General features: G+C 38.4%; 1 protein-coding gene and 1 long non-coding RNA gene across 2 annotated transcripts; both read right to left on the reverse strand.

Annotated features, from left to right (window-relative positions):
- Positions 1-2,993: 2,993 nt before the first annotated feature.
- Positions 2,994-4,200, reverse strand: NKX2-8 (NK2 homeobox 8). Its single transcript, XM_072114146.1, has 2 exons — positions 3,869-4,200; positions 2,994-3,667 (listed from the first exon to the last, which is right to left on the reverse strand). The coding sequence occupies exons 1-2, from the start codon at positions 4,020-4,022 to the stop codon at positions 3,180-3,182; spliced, it is 642 nt and encodes a 213-aa protein (XP_071970247.1). The 5' UTR covers positions 4,023-4,200; the 3' UTR covers positions 2,994-3,179.
- A 6,826-nt stretch (positions 4,201-11,026) lies between these two features.
- On the reverse strand, positions 11,027-15,630 carry LOC140068751 (uncharacterized). The gene is made up of 2 exons (XR_011848539.1): positions 15,409-15,630; positions 11,027-11,402 (listed from the first exon to the last, which is right to left on the reverse strand). It is a non-coding gene; the product is annotated as an uncharacterized lncRNA (long non-coding RNA).
- Between the last annotated feature and the right edge of the window lie 979 nt (positions 15,631-16,609).

A 16,609-nucleotide genomic window follows, 5' to 3' on the forward strand; every position in this document is an offset into this window, starting at 1 on the left:
CCAGCTGCCTAGTATATAGCCTGCCAGCCCCTCTAGTATATAGCCTGCCAGTCCCTGTAGTATATAGCCTGCCAGCCCCCTGTAGTATATAGCCTGCCAGCCCCTGTTGTATATAGTCAGCCTGCCCCTTTAGTATATATCCACCAGCCCCCTGTAGTATATAGCCTGCCAGCTCCTATAGTATATAGCCTGCCAGCCCCTGTACTATATAGCCTGCCAGCCCCCTGTAATATAAAGCCTGCCAGAAACATAGTATATAGCCTGCCAGCACCTGTAGTATATAGCCTTCCAGCCCCTGTAGTATATAGCCTTCCAGCCCCTGTAGTGTATAGCCTGCCAGCCCCTGTGGTGTATAGCCTGCCAGCCCCTGTAGTGTATAGCCTGCCAGCCCCCTGTATTTTATAGCCTGCCTGCCCCCCAGTATATAGCCTGCCAGCCCCCTAGTATATAGCCTGCCAGACCCTCTAGTATATAGCCGCCTGCCAGCTCCATAGTATATAGTCGGCCTGTCATCCTGTAGTAAAAAAAAATTAACACTGTACTCACCTTTCCAACGCCCCTTTCAGGTCCTCTACAGCCAGCCCCCTGTAGTGTATAGCCTGCCAATACCTGTAGTATATGGCCTGCCAGCCCCTCTAGTATATAGCCTGCCAGCTCCCTAGTATATAGCTTGCCAGCCCCCTGTAGTATATAGCCTGCTAGCCCCTGTAGTATATGGCCTGCCAGCCCCTCTAGTATATAGCATGCCAGCTCCCTAGTATATAGCTTGCCAGCCCCCTGTAGTATATAGCCTGCTAGCCCCTGTAGTATATAGCCTCCCAGCCCCTATAGTATAAAGCCTGCCAGCCCCTGTAGTATATAGACTGCCAGCCCCCCCGTAGTACATAGCCAGCCTGCTCCCCTGTAGTAAATAAAAAAAAATAACACAGTACTCACCCTTTCAATGCCCCCTGTAGGTCCTCTTCTTGCTTTGGATCTTCTTCGGGTCCTTCGGATCCTCTTAGGGTCCTTCGATCTTCTTCAGCTCCTCTTTGGGTCGTTCCGCTCCTCTTCGGGTCTTCGCGCTCGGCCATTTGCCGACGTCATTGCTTGTGTGCCGCCGGCATCGCAAGGGGACCCAAGGAGGAGTGGAACGACCGAAAGAGGAGCCGAAGACAAGTGGAAGGACCCGAAGAGTATATATGGTAATTACAATGATACATTTCCTCCCTGTGACTATGAAATTAATGATTTGAAAAAAATAACAAAATATATAATATTTAACATGTAATTTAGATATGATAGTCAGTAGTTATTGGGCATTCAGGTTTGGGTTCCCGAACCATTTTGTCAAGAACGACATCACCACGAGTTGCCAATTTACACATCTACTTTACTATATTCCGAAACTCAGCTCTGCTACATCTGTGCATAAGGATTCCTTTGTCACATATGACCACAGGGATAGAGCTGTACAATATATCAGTCCTATACGAGTACAGACAATCCTCAGGTTACGTACAAAATAGGTTCTTTATGTTTGTTCTTAAGCTGAATTAGTATGTAAGTCGGAACAGGTATATTTTATAATTGTAGCTCCAAAAGTTTTGTTTTCCTAGAGACAACAAATGGGCACAAGGATTATCAAAAAATACTTCATTACAGACACCTTACTAAAGTAAAGCATCCATAGACTTCACCAGAGGTCACAATGAGCAGAGAGATCCGTCTGTAACTAGGGGTCATCTATAAGTCGGGTGTCTTTAAGTCGGGGTTCCTGTATACATACCGTATATAATATATAATTCTATTATTAAAATAAATATTGCGTCATTTTACTGTTCTCATCCTAAACACAAAGCAAAATCTTACATCTTGTCCACACTTCATTGCAGAAATGTCATGTTGGTTATGTGTGATGAATGGAGCAGTCAAAGAGGTTAAAACTTCCTCTGCAGTGATGGAAAAATATACTCCAAGAGTGAAATACAGAAAGAAAATTATAAATCAGTGTGTGAAAAATGTTCACAACTGAGAAGGTGAAATGTTTTAAAACAGTTTGTAACAATTTTTGGATTTGGGATAATATTGACCGAAATTTATATGTGTTCATTTAAAAAAATTTTTTTTTGGTTTAATTAACAGTTCAGATAAGTATATGAAAAGTAGTTTTAACCTATTTATAACAAAATTGCATGTATTATACATTGGGGTCATTTATCCTTTCATTCTGTGTTTTTGCGGCATTTTGCTGCATAATGGCTGTTATGAGCCTATTTTATGCTCTTTTTGGAATGTTACGCTTCAATTTTCTGTGTGTTTTGTGCCCTATTTGTCATTATATATTGCGCCTATTTACAGATGTTTGCGCCCAATTTATTATACTATTCCGCCTATATAGGCGCAAATAATTGCACAAAATCACGCCAGTCTTGCTTAGGAAAAGTAATGGTATGACTTGCGCAACAAATTGCGCCTTTTTAAAGGCGCCGAAAAAACCCTGCATGTGATAAAGAGCCAAAACAACAAAGTCAAATGAGGTGCAAAAAATAGACTCACAACAGGCGCAAAAAAAGAGCGCAGAGAAGGGGGAAATAAGATAAATGACCCCCATTGTGTTTCCATAGTAAAAATGAGGTTCGCATACATAACTAACAACTACGTTTGCGCATATATATCTCGTATTATTGCATAGATTGCAGAAAGTTAGATGCTTCCTGCAGAAAGAAAATGTAAAAAATTCTAAGTAAAGTATTATGATCCATAGACTCATAAATCTGTTCTGTGTAGTTTGATGCTGCAAATGTACAATTTCAGAGCAACATAAGTATCTGAATTCGCAATCAATGTTAATAATTCTGAATTCTATCTTAGATAACTGTGAAGCTTCCTGAAACTTACCTATTGACAGAGGAAATACATACGGGTCATAGGAAATAAAACAAATTTAATTTGCTATTAAAATGGAAACAAACACACAATATAATTTCTATATACACAAATACACATTCCTCAGTATTTACAGGCACTATCAATACCGATAGGTAACAAAGCTTCTTCAGAGTTTAGAACCTGATAAAATGATACAGTAGTTCCAGGCTGCCAAAACTTTTTGGCCCAGGTGGTTTTGCACAAGATATTTCAGTCTTATGGCATTGCACCTAAACATTTACAAAGAAATTGTCTTAAATTGTCACTGTTCACCATCTCCAGGAAAGACTGGATGGATGAGGTAGATGCTGACTGTGGTGATAGCTGTGGACAAAGCTAAATGCTCCGGTAGGTGGCAATGTGGGGAAAAGGGGTATCTTGTCTGTAGAGCTGACGGGAGAGCAAGTATGGCAAGGTTTTCCATCTCTAACCAGTACTGGGACCACAACGTGCTTCAGAAGAGGTGTAGGAGAGCTGCTCACCTCAGGTTTAGCTCTCTTCATCTTGTATCTGTGGTTCTGGAACCATATCTTCACCTGTGTTGGGGTGAGTTGTAGAATATGCGCTAGTTGGTCCCTTTCAGGGGCTGATAGGTATCTTTGTTGGCGAAATCTCCTCTCTAGTTCTAGGGTTTGAGCTTTGGAGAAGAGGACCCTTCTTTTCTTCTTCTTCTCCTCTGATTCATGGCTGTGAGATATGTTTTCAGACCTTTGGATGGTGTCTGCTAGAGTTGTCTCTGAGCCACTCTCGTCTGAAGCTGGAAAATAACATCACAATATTAGTAAAGGGAAGAACCTTATTCAAATGACCAAAAAAAAAATAAAAAGCAAAATGATCAGCTCCAAATTAAAATTCAAAACATATTAAAACATACAAATATTAGAACACTACATAATTTTAAAATGATTAACACAACTAAAATACTGTGATATTTTGGGAACATCAAGATCCAACTTACATAAGTAATGGTTCCTCTCATTCTCCATCCAGTCTGGGTAAGGAGAGCTCCGGTTGAAACTCAACGATGGGTCAGCCGGGATAACGTTGCCATCATATTCCGGTAAATCCAAAATTCTCCGGACTGTAAAGCTGAGTCTACTGGAAGAGGACATCCTAGTAGAGAGAATAATCCAGAAGTCTGAGAGATATTGGGGGTATGGTGGCCAAGCTCTGGTTCCACACTTTGCTCCTTCTTCTTGCCGGTCCGGGTAAATATTAGTGTCACTTACAGAGAGGTGCTGTTTATATAAACATCCCACCCCATGTACACACAAACATAAACTAAACGCTTTCAGACCATCCCCGTCTACTGGACACTAAGTACCAGAATGAGTCAAGTGCTTAAGACCCTAATGGGAATAGAAGCCCCCTCCTCTCACCTCCACTTATCCTCACTCCTCCCTAGAGATAACCCTTACCTCCCAATGACAACAGGAAACAAGATTCATCTTTACATATTCTGTCTGATTAGCCCGAAGTGGAAACAGATAATGGGAATTGTTACTTGTGAATAACATCCTGGGTGGCATGCAGTGACCAACATTCCCCTCCTAAAATGACCCTCCCCCCCCCCTTCTTCTCACCCATTCCTTCTTCAGTGTAACTAAGGGATGCATCAAAGTGAATTACAACCACAAATTAAATAACTAAAATGATTGATTCGCCTTTATGGAGAATTTGCCATCTATTCATGACGGCTGATGGTTGGCTGATAGAAATCTTGGGTTTTGCATTATTCAGGATGTTTTTTTTTTTTACCCAGATTTCATTTGCATCCACCTGCCCTGTGTGAGATAGTACAAGCAATTCAGCCTTTACACTATCTCCCCAGGACCTGTTGAAAAGAGCCATGCTTCTGTCGATAAGGGACATATTTACTTTCACTCTGAATAAGAAAAGCTGTCTGAGAGGGAATAAAAATGGGCAGATTATCCTGATAAGAGCCCGTCTGTAACTTATTTTGTTCCTCTGACTACTGGTTTCATTCTTTTTTTTCTCTCCTTTTCTCTCTATTTTACTATAGGCTTTATACAAAGCACATCTTTTCACCCAGGTTTTCTATGTAAATTGTGGGAGCAACCAGAAAAAAAATACGGTTTTCCAGTTTAATTTCACTATATAGCCATTTCTATATAGAATGTAACGCGTATAAATAGATTAACATGACTAGAAAGATGGGATTTGATGAGATAGATGATAGATGATAAATAGATAGATAATTATGAGATAGATAGATAGATAGGAGATAGATAGATAGATAGATAGATAGATAGATAGATAGATAGATAGATAGATAGATAGATAGGAGATAGATAGATAGATAGATAGATAGGAGATAGATAGATAGATAGATAGATAGATAGATAGATAGGAGATAGATAGATAGATAGATAGATAGATAGATAGATATATAGATAGATAGAAGATAGATAGATAGATAGATAGATAGATGATAGGAGATAGATAGGAGATAGAAAGATAGATAGATAGATAGATAGATAGATAGATAGATAGATAGATATGAGAGAGATAGATAGATATATAGATAGATAGATAGATAGATAGATGGATGGATGGATAATTAGTTGGGATTACCATTCAACACATAGAATAAGTGGTCTAAATTGATGAGAAAATAACCTCTAATGTTTTATATAATTTGTTACATTGTATGTACATAGATATATTTATTTATTAACACATCAGTTACAATATTTGACTTTTTTATTGAATTAAGTGAATGGATACATAGGGGGACAGTAATCATAGTGGGGTCTCTGGTTCGCCTATTTTTGCGCCTGATTTGTTCTTTTCTTTGGCTTGTGATCTATGATGGATCTAGTTTTGCCATAGTAAATGCGTTTTGAATTGTCGCATGTCCGATTCATTTGCACCAAATTTGTCTTAAATTATTACCCTACAAAGTAGATCTCATTTGTGACCAATAATGAAACAAGATTGATTACAGGTGACAGAACGTTCAGGGCTTCATTTTCACACAAAAGAGTAACAGCTTGTACAGTGTCCGGACTACATTGTGTTGTAAGTGCAGAGAATATATAAAATTTTTTGTTCAAATGAGCATTTGCCTTTTTTTTATTATAATGTACCGGAAATGGAGTCTGATAACATTTTCAGATCTGCACATTGACAATAATCCCACTCCGAAATATGATCCTATAGAAAATGATGAACTCGTTACTGGAGAAATTTTACATTTTATTATTATTTTTTCATGTTGCATAGAGTTAATTTTTCATTTGGGAAGCGAAGACCTTTGTTTCCAGTAATGAAAAGGGAGGTTTTTTTCAAGTCCACCTGCTCAGAGTAGGTGTATTTTTTGCGTCTTTTTAGGCGTAAAATAGTGATAGATGCCGTGTAAACATATGTATAGCAGCCACTCAGTATGTCAGATAGGGGGCAGGGACCCAAAACCCCTAAGTTCCAGACATGCACCCAAAATAGTCGCAACTTAGAGACAAATTTACTAACTGCACCAAAGAATTGTGCAAAAAATAGCAAAAATCAATGTCCCCCATAATTTTTTTAAAACTTTCTAAACACCAAATTTAATAAACTTTCATATTTAGTTTAGAATGCTTAACGGGATCATAAGTGTGCATGTGATCTTATCTTTTCATAAAAACAGAAACATTAAAACTATTACTGTACTGCACTTTTGTACAGTTTTACAAATTGTTTTATTATTATTATATTAATTGATTTAATAATATTATTATTACCAATCATTATTAATATTATTATTTTATTATTTATGTCTAAGTTCATACTACCGTCAGCATTTGCGTTTAAATAGCTTTGTTTAAAAAAAAATCAATGATAAATTGAATAAACTAAACATAACTGAAGACATGTCAATTATTGGCCATTTTTAACATTTATGATAGATCATCAAGTTATCTTATGTATATCTATCTATTTATCTATCATGGAATAAAGTCGTCGCCATAAAAAATAAAGGGGGGCATTGCTCATAGTTTTTTAGACTGTAGTTGGCATTTTTTTTGCACAATTTCTTGCCGCAGTTAGTAAATTTGTCTCTAATTTGCAACTTTTTTGGGTGCATGCTAAAGTCCGGCACGTAGTGGTTCTGAGTCCCTGCGCCTTATCTGACATAGTGGCTGTTATACAGTTGTTTTCACGGCATCTATCAGTATTTTACGCCTAAAAATCCTAAAATCCTAAAAAGTCGCAAAAATACACCTACTCTGAGCAGGTGCACTTGAAAAAAAACTCTCTTTTCATTACTGTAAACAAAGGTCTTCACTTCCTAAACGAAAAATTAACTCTATGCAACATAAAGAATGTTCAGTGCAGTTTTAAATTGTAACATTTCTCGAGTAACGACTTCATCATTTTCTATAGGATCATATTTCTGAGTGAGATTATTGTCAATCGTATTGTGCAGATCTGAAAATGTCATCAAACTCCATTTCCTATACATTATAATACAAAAAGGCAAAGACTCATTTGAGCAAGAATGGATAACGGATCCCTGCCTAAACAGAACATAACGGATGACCAGTCCAGTTCTGGGCACCGGTCCATAAAAAGCTGGAGAGGGTTCAACGTAGAGCCACAAAAATGATAAGGGGTATGGAGGGTCTTAGTTATGAGGAAATATTAAAACAACTAGATTTATTTAGTGTGGAAAAGAGGCGACTACGAGGGGACATGATTAATTTATAGAAATATATGAATGGTCCATACAAAAAATATGGTGGTAAGTTGTTTCAGATTAAATCAAATCAAAAAACGAGAGGGCACTGTCTCCGTTTGGAGAAATCAAGGTTTAATCACCGGAGGCGACAGGGATTTTTTTACTATGAGAACTGTGAATCTGTGGAATAGCCTGCCTCAGGTGCTGGTCACAGCAGGGACAGCGGAGAGCTTCAAGAAGGGTCTAGATGCCTTTTTACACCTAAATAACATTGATTGTTATGTTATATAGAATTATTTCCACTAAATCCCTTCCTCATCCAATCCCTTCCCTTCCTTGGTTGAACTTGATGCACAAGTGTCTTTTTTCAACCGTATAAACTATGAAACATGAAATTTACATTGCTGTCCATGGGATTTTTAATTAATACGTTAGACCTTTGTTCATCTAGGGACTTTTGCGTACAAACTTGTCAGATGCAGATAGATAGAAGAGATAGAAGAAATAGATTGAAAAAGCCAGCGTGGTGAATACAGATTGTGTGCAAGCACAGGGTGTATCAGTGGCACACCTAGGACGTGCCGGAAGAAGGGACAGCAGAGGCTACTATTCCAAGCCCCAGTTTGGAAGAAGTTTAGATCAGGTTGGACTATATAAAAGGATTAGAGGAAAAATATTTAGGGCAATACGAGGAACCTACCATCAAGTCTTCCTGTTGGTAGGTTTCCTTTTACCTCCCTGATGTGTTTTGAGACCAATCTGGATAAAAAAGACACCGGCTTAAAAATCTGCAAACCAGCCAACGATTCTTGTTCAGGAAGCAGATCACAGAACATTTCAAGTGACAAACTGGAAAATTAAAGTGTAATTTTACTTACCCGGTAAGTTCAGATGATAATTTTAAAATGCTTAATGTACCGTACTTTACTAAGGAAAAAAATATTTTGTCCAGATTTTTCTTTCCTCTTGTTTATTTCTGTTTGTGTGTAAGTCAGTTTTTCCTACCTTACACAAATCAGTTGATAGATAAGAAGAAGCTGGAAAAGTTTCCAGTAACTTAACTCCTTATAGAATTCTTTTATCCTCTTACAGAGCTGAACTATCAAGTGAAATATTCTTTTGGTATGGAAACAGTTACTCATTAGCCTCCTTATCTATCTGCCATGTACAATCCTGAGAAGGTTTCCAGATAAGGTGTATTACAATGTTTAATATTATTGCTTGCTCTATTAATTTCTGCAATAAAAATTACTTCAAAGCTTTAGATATACTTTTGAGAATCATAAGGGTTATTTATAAGACCGCTGAAGTTTATGGCACATCCATAGTTTATGTCATGACGTTATACACTGAAAAAGTGGAGGTACACACTGTGGGTCCTCACCTATAGTGGTTTCAAGAGGATATTTGGTTTTCCATCCTTGTTAATGTTTAGCAATATTAAATAAATGTAATAGAAGTTATGCAGAAAGTGTAAGATCAGTCAATGGTGAATAATTCATAATATCTTGGACATCACTAATCCCATGTCAGCTGTTCTCCAAGCCCTTGCAATGGCTAGTAAAGAATATTTATATAGTTGTATGTGGTCTCCCTGCTGTAATATGTCTGTAAGAGAAAATGTTGAATCTGTATTCCTAATCCATTACTGTAGCAGCAAAGTAAATGGGTTTTTAAAATGTCTTATGGAGTGATAAAAATAGGGGGTTGTAGACCTAAGATGCTGATTTTAAATAAGCATTGCAGATTTTTTACATCAGATTTTTCTCCGGTTCCATGTTCAGGTGAAATCCAATAAAAAATTATGGGATGGGGGGTAATATTATTGTTCTCAGCTTTATGTCTCTAAATTTTCACATCTTCCAATTTGCCCAATTTTTTGTGATTGTCTTAAGAGCTCTGCTGCCCATCAGATGTATCACAGTGGCTTAGACTACTTGATACATCTGGTTTAGAAGTGTTAATACCTGCAGTGCAACTAGCAAGTTTTTAGCTGCAAGTTTAAAAAAGTCACATATTTTTGCACATCCCCTACACCTTGTAGGGACTGGAGTATTTTGGTGCAATTTTTTGCAACTTTGTAGGCGCAAAATAATATTAAACCAAAAACTAACATCTAGAAACAGGCACATAAGCCTCAAACCAGGTTTCCTGATAAGCAGCAAACACTCGGGTGCTTATGGAAACATCTCAAAAAGTTGCATTAAAAAAAATATCCAACCAAAAAATCTGCATTCAACTAACATAAATCCCCTTCCCCCATCCCACGGCAAATCTTGCTGGAAATCAGCTGTGCAAAAATAGGGGCCTTTTTTCATTTTTTATTGCATAACACTTCATATGCCACATTTACCAAGATATATCAAAACCCGAAACATTGACCCAAAGTGTTAACAACTTAGTAAGGAACTTTTATTAATATTACATTGGTTCAAATCATTAAAATTGGAGCCCCCTGGAAAGGCCAGTACAGCGATACACAAGTTGGAGAAGGCTCCCTTGGTCTGTATAGTAATCTGTTCGGCGCTTAGCTGTACTTTTCCTTTGTATCATGTGTTGTATCTTTTGTACTACTCTTAAATAATCGGCCTGTGCAATGATTGCTTGTATTATCTGGAGACTTTGTTAGTCACATGGATTTGTTCCGAAGTGTATTCTACCTTAGGATGCTTTATCTTTCCAAGCTATGCTGTTCTCCGATTTTTATGATTTTTTTAACCAGTGTATTATTAATAAAGTTTTTTTAATTAATTTGTTTACACTTTGGATCCCTGTTCCAAAGCAGCGTAACTTGAGGGGTGCACAGAGTGCGGTTGTAACTGGGCCCAAGGGGCTTAGGGGGCCCGTAAAGTGTCACTTTTCCATATGAGAATACTAGCACTATAAACCATACATTATAGTCTGGGGGCCTGGCACAGACTTTGCACTGGGGCCCATCAGCTTCCAGTTACGCCACTATGACCCACTATTGTATAAGTGAGGACATTTGCTGCAGTTTCTCCTCTGAATGTTTTATAGGTGTTTATAGATTTATCAAGCTGTCTGAGCCACTAAGAGTAGGGCTCCTAAGACTAAAATACTTGTGTAAGAATCCCCCCCTATATGTGTTTAATGCAGATTATGCCATAGATTTCTACAAGCATTTTAAGCTGTAAAACACATCCCATGGGAAATGTATCCTCGATGTTTTAGGTGGTTCAATTCCAGCATAAAATGGGTTTATCTACAATATTTAAGGCCTGGGGCACACAGAATCTGTAAAGCGCTACAGAATTTGGTGGCGCTATATATATAAAGATTGCTATTACTGTATAGCTGTGGGTTAGCCTCCTGGATGGATTTACATGATACAAATCCCATCCAAATGCTGGGAGAAAAAAAACCTGCAGCACCCCCCAAAAATTGGTAATGGTAATGTAATAACAACATGTGAGGAGAAGAGCAATTACATTTTTATTTTTTTAGATTTTTTTACAATATATATTTGATATTTTTCCGACAACGAATAAATTAGTCAATCTTTTTTGTATAATAAAACAGCACAGAATATTTGCTAAATCAACCAACAATCTCCGTTTCTTTAGAGAACGCACACATTTATTATCCTTGCAATAGAAAATGATGAGTCCTCTCAATTAAGTTGTTAGATTTATGACCATTTACTAAATTAGCTTGTAAATTGGTTTGCTCTATTCCCTTGACAAGAGGAGGATGTCCAACCACCTAGTCATCCACCATAAGTGTCGGGAGACAATGGGAGCCCCGTGGACCAGTGTGGGAACTGACGCTGATGAGCAAGTATGGGCATTGCCTAGAGATAAAGACAAGACAATGGAATGCAAATCAATAGAGTCTCACTGTAAAAATGGACGCATCTTCACAATGCAGAGATACAAGGCTTGTGTGTAAACAAGTTATAAATGGGTGACCCTCTCTGGTGGTAAGGTTAAGCGGGACCAAAGATTATGGAATTCTCCTCAATATAGAAGGTAGTGGGTCTGTGTCAATCTTGTCTGGGGCATAACAAGTTGATTTAAAATCCTAAAAAAATAATTACGAAATAGGTGAAAAAAAACCCCAAAAAAACAATGACACATTTAATCCTTGTCTTTGCAATGTAAGAAATGGCACAAAAATAATTCAAGGAATTGATGATAATACACCGCACTGAAACTTCTGCCTGCACTTCTTTCCACATCCTCCCACTTTCCATATACACATTTATACAAACTATGCATATAAAACATACATACATATAACATGCCTGGGTGATAAATATTTTACTTAGTTATGGCTAATATATGCATACTCTTATTTATAAAGTGCTGTGGAATATGATGGCCATATAAGAATAAAGATCATTTGGATTATTATTATCATTATACTTTATTTATTTCGCATTTTTTCATATTTTTTATACCAGTAGATACCATCCAGCACATGTGATTGGAGAAGAGGCGTTGCTAGGGCCCTGGATATTTTGTCTGAAGCCCCAAATGTCGGCAGGACACTTGTCCAGGCAACTTTCCCCCCATCTCACCTCTATCTGTGTCCTCAGTACTGCAGCGAAGCACAGACCTGTCAGCTCCGTACAGAAAGGAGGAGACATGGTGACATCTTTACACTAGTTTTTAATTTTACAGTGAAAGGAGGTTAGTACATTGAGGGGATTTAAGGACATCCATAACTATGGGGTTCAGTGCTGTTGGGGTTATCAATTGGTGTGAGTGGCTGTGAAGGGCATCCATTGCTGAGGGGGAAATACATTGTTGGGAGAGTAAGTAGGGGGAGATTCAATGTTGAGAAGGTTCTGGGGGGATTTAATTGTTGGAGAGGCTGTGGGGGACATCAGTTGCTGGGGTTTAGGGGGGGTCATAATTTGCTTGGAAGGTATCACAAAGGTGCCGCAATATAGTAGTGAGTGGTGCTCATTGTATGAGTTTCTTTCCCATATATCCTAGATGTAGAGACAAGGCGCATGCTAAAGCTTCTTTATTTCTTTTAATTGGATGCTTTGTAATGCCAAAAGTTCTTTAGCCTTCAGCATAATTCATGACAAAATTACAAAAGTACAACAGGTCAAAAAATTACAACGGTTTGGTCATCTCAACCTTTGTCAAGTACAATCTATGCCTGTAAAGTAAGGAGAAGTGCTCAATAGAATGTACATAAGAACTGTAAACATATATAGAAGATAAACTTTATATAGAGAATAGATCCATATTAATGTACACAAGGTTATCCCTAACCTAAGATAGTAGGTTCAATTTAAAGGGGTTGTCCAGGTTTAATCTGAAATATATAACAAGGGGGTAAAAAAAAGAGCTTCTACTTACCTTCTTCAGCGCTCCCGTTGTTTTATCCCATTTTCCGTCAGTGCCGTACCTCTGTTTGTTTACAAAGGCAGGACACAGTGACCCGACAACTATATTGCATTGAATCTAATACAGCATGGGGCAGTGGTTGGGTTGGTGTGTACTGCCTCTGTAAACAAACAGAAGCACAGCACTGACGGGAGATAGAACGGGGCAATGGGAGCAGGTAAGTATAAGTTCTTTTTTCTTTTCTTACCCCGATCCTAGCCAGATAAATGTTTAAGATTAAACCTGGACAACCCCTTTAACATTAGGTTGCGGAGAGTAAATGAGAAGAGTTGGGGAGGGAAAATATTTAAGAGAGAAAAACACAAGGGAAAGAGAAGACTGTCAAAATTATACAAGTTGTATTTACAAAGGGGTAAAGATGGATGAAAGGAGGAGCAACATGGACGATAGGAGGAGGTAGGAAGAAATAGATATGTCAAATTAGATGTCAAAGACATACGTATGTGGGCGGCATGGAGGTAAGGTACGTGAGGCAAGGAAAGAGATGGCAGCTGTGATGAGAGAGTGTATGGGGGAGTACCTAATCTTGGATGTTAGGGTTGACAAGGATGCCCAGACATGGTTACCTTTTTCCCTCCCCGAATCTTCAAATTTACTGTCCTCAAATTAAGTTAATTTTTATCTACTAGTTTAAAGTTAGGGATTACCTTGTATAATTAAAAAATTTATTCTCTGTATAGAGTTTTTCTTCAATATATGTTTGCAGTTCCTATATACATTCTATTGAGCACTTCTCCTTATTTTACAGACCGTACTTGATATAGGTTGAAATGACCGAAACGTCTTAATTTTTTGATCTGCTGCCCCCCTGACTCTTTAACATTTGTAATTACAAAGCATTCAATGAAAATTTTTTAAAAAACTTTGGTGTGTGCCTTTTTTCTACATCTAGAAAGGGGCCACGATCTTGTGGCATTAAGTGTAGGGACAATGAGGGGGCATTATTCAGTGTAGAATCAGAATGAGTAAACCAGAATGAGGAGTATATATGTGCGGGTTATTCTTAGGCTATATTCACATGACCGTATGGGGGAGGTATATATACGGCCAACGTATATACGCCATATATACGTCCCCCATAGACAGCAATGTGCACATGGTGCCGTACGGAGAGGTACAGTACCACAAAAGTGCGGCACCGTACAGTTCCGTAGTCGGGTGAAAGATAGGACATGTCCTATCTATCCCTGGCATACGGCACTGGGACCCATATATCGCTATGGAGAGGGGCGCTGTCGTGTTCCTGCTGTGCTACAGTACTGGGGGCACACGTCGTGTGAATGTAGCCTTAGTGTGGTGATTTGGACGGTTTGATGTTTACAATAGGACTGATATGAGATGTATAGTCCCAAACCCTGAGATAGAGGAATGTGGGATAGTTTCACTATAGGTAAATCATGGGTTTATTATATAGGAATCCATGAATTCTCCAAAATGGTCCATGGTAATGTGGACACCACTCCTGATGTTTAGGAGGGCAATTCATATAGGATTTATAATAGCTGTGGTCTAATGAGTCTTTTACTGGTTTGAGCAGTGGGGGGATACAAGATAAATTAACAAAATGACTGAATGGATGATTACTGTGCTATACTATAAGTCCATTATTATGTGTTATTAAACAATTAAGAGAGTTTGTTTAATTGAATATTAGTTGTCGGTATACCCCTGGGGTCTTGGCTCTCCTCTTTCCATTATGTGTGGGTAATCTGTGATGTAATTGTAACGTACCACAAAATCTCTATAGACGTAGACTTGCTAAATCATTCTGTCTTTTCATTTTATTTCAGACTGATTGGATGATTCGATCAGTGGTATGCCACTTTAAGGGAACAGACAACAAGATGGAAAAGGAAGAACAGACACGGACAGTGAGCCCTACTCCTAGACCCAAGCTATCCCTACCTGTTGGCATATCCTAGCCTAAACTGAAGAGTGACAATTGGATGACATTCCCTTCCTGCGACAGTGTAAAAACATGGACAAACAAACACAGAAGAATGGTAGTGTAAATACATGTCATAACCAAGAGGACAATGCAGTAAACGATGAAATGGATGGTAATAACACAAGCAAGTGTTAAAAGATCAAACAAATACAAAAGTCCTGAAAATGGCAGCAAGCTCCAAAGACGTCAATGGGAAGGGGCAGACAATACACTTATGAGATATCAACATCCCAGTCCAAAACGTGATTGAGCTGGTCTCCTGACATTGACAGCAGCAGAGGAGGAATGTCAGAAGAGGAGGCATCTTTCCATCAAAGCTAGTTTAACTGTCTGCTGCCCAAGCCACAGGAGAAAAACAGGACTAGTGGAAATCATGCCAGGACTGATATAAGGCATTGTTCAGACTAATGTAGGACAGCAGTCTAAAATCACAGTCAGCCGCACATCTTCTGCCATATTTCACTGGCAGAGGATGGTGCTGATACCTGAATGGCCACAGATGTTGCAGTCAGACCTTTGTAGTAGGCAGATAACTTCCTCACCCTGACATTGGTTTATAATGACACCTGCTGGATGTTTGGAGGTTCTGTTCTCCTGTAGAAAACATTTTTTTTAAAAATCAACAATAAACTTTATTAAGGGGCATGTGGAGATACAATGCACATGGTAGATACATTATGCAGACTCGGTTTGCAACCATTGCCGGATTGTCTCCACAGTAAAGAGAAAAGAAAAGGAGCATGTAGAAACGTTCCAGCATGTTTGAGTAAAATGGATTTGATTAAAATTTGAGTCAAATTTAGCACATGCCCTTGTAGCGAAAAACAAATTGGAACATAAACAGCACAAAGCACCCAACCACGCACCTGCACCACATTCCCACCCCAGGACCGCCCCTAGTGGTGTAACTAGATAAGGGCGAGAAAGACCCATACATACCAGAGAGAGTGTGACTAGGATGGAATTTGGGGAACCACAGTAAAGGGGGAGTCAAACCGCCTGTCCCAGATGGAAATTCATATCCATGATACTTTTTAAGAAGGAGAATGCTATGTACTGCATTGATCCAGTGATGGAGAAAGGGGGGATGTGCAGCCATCCAGAATCGGGCTACTGTCTTCCTAGCATAATACAAAGTTTCAGTAATGAAAGCTGGTTCTGCATCGGATTGGAAAAATTCAGGATCCACCATAAGGAGAAAGAGCTTAGGATCATTGGGGAAAGTCACTCCCATTTTATAGAACAAAAATTTGTAAAACTGCTTCCAGAACCCTCTATCCAAAGAACAGGACCATGGAGAATACATTTTTAACTTTTCTATTTACAGTTCGAAACATTCCTACCTTGTTGTGCTTTCCCCAAACCGGCACAAAGTAGATAGTCTCTGTTTTATATGATCAAAACTATTGTGTGAAGCCCATTATGGCTGCACTCTCATTGGGCACCAGTTTATGGTACATCCCTCTTAATACGGGAAGGATATGGATATTTGTTTTAACACCTTTTAAGACCTTTGATGTTTCTGTGCTTTTTTTATACATTCTTTTGCCGTTTTCAGATTTTTGCAGTATGAGTAGGCAACATGCTGTATTATTAATGTTGGTTAATATACAGAGAAATGAAGCCCTTGACTTCTTAGGCTTTTATTGTAAAAAAAAAAAAAAATACCAAAGAAAACATACATTT

The sequence above is a fragment of the Engystomops pustulosus genome, chromosome 7 (assembly GCF_040894005.1).
Source record: "Engystomops pustulosus chromosome 7, aEngPut4.maternal, whole genome shotgun sequence".
NCBI classification, from domain to species: Eukaryota; Metazoa; Chordata; class Amphibia; order Anura; family Leptodactylidae; genus Engystomops; species Engystomops pustulosus.

What these genes read in the sequence shown, in the direction of transcription:
- NKX2-8 (XM_072114146.1), bottom strand. Translation starts at nt 4,022, where the DNA reads ATGTCCTCTTCCAGTAGACTCAGCTTTACAGTCCGGAGAATTTTGGAT. An exon ending in TGAGAGGAACCATTACTTAT is followed by an intron (nt 3,668 to 3,868) that starts GTAAGTTGGATC and finishes GTTATTTTCCAG; the next exon opens with CTTCAGACGAGAGTGGCTCA.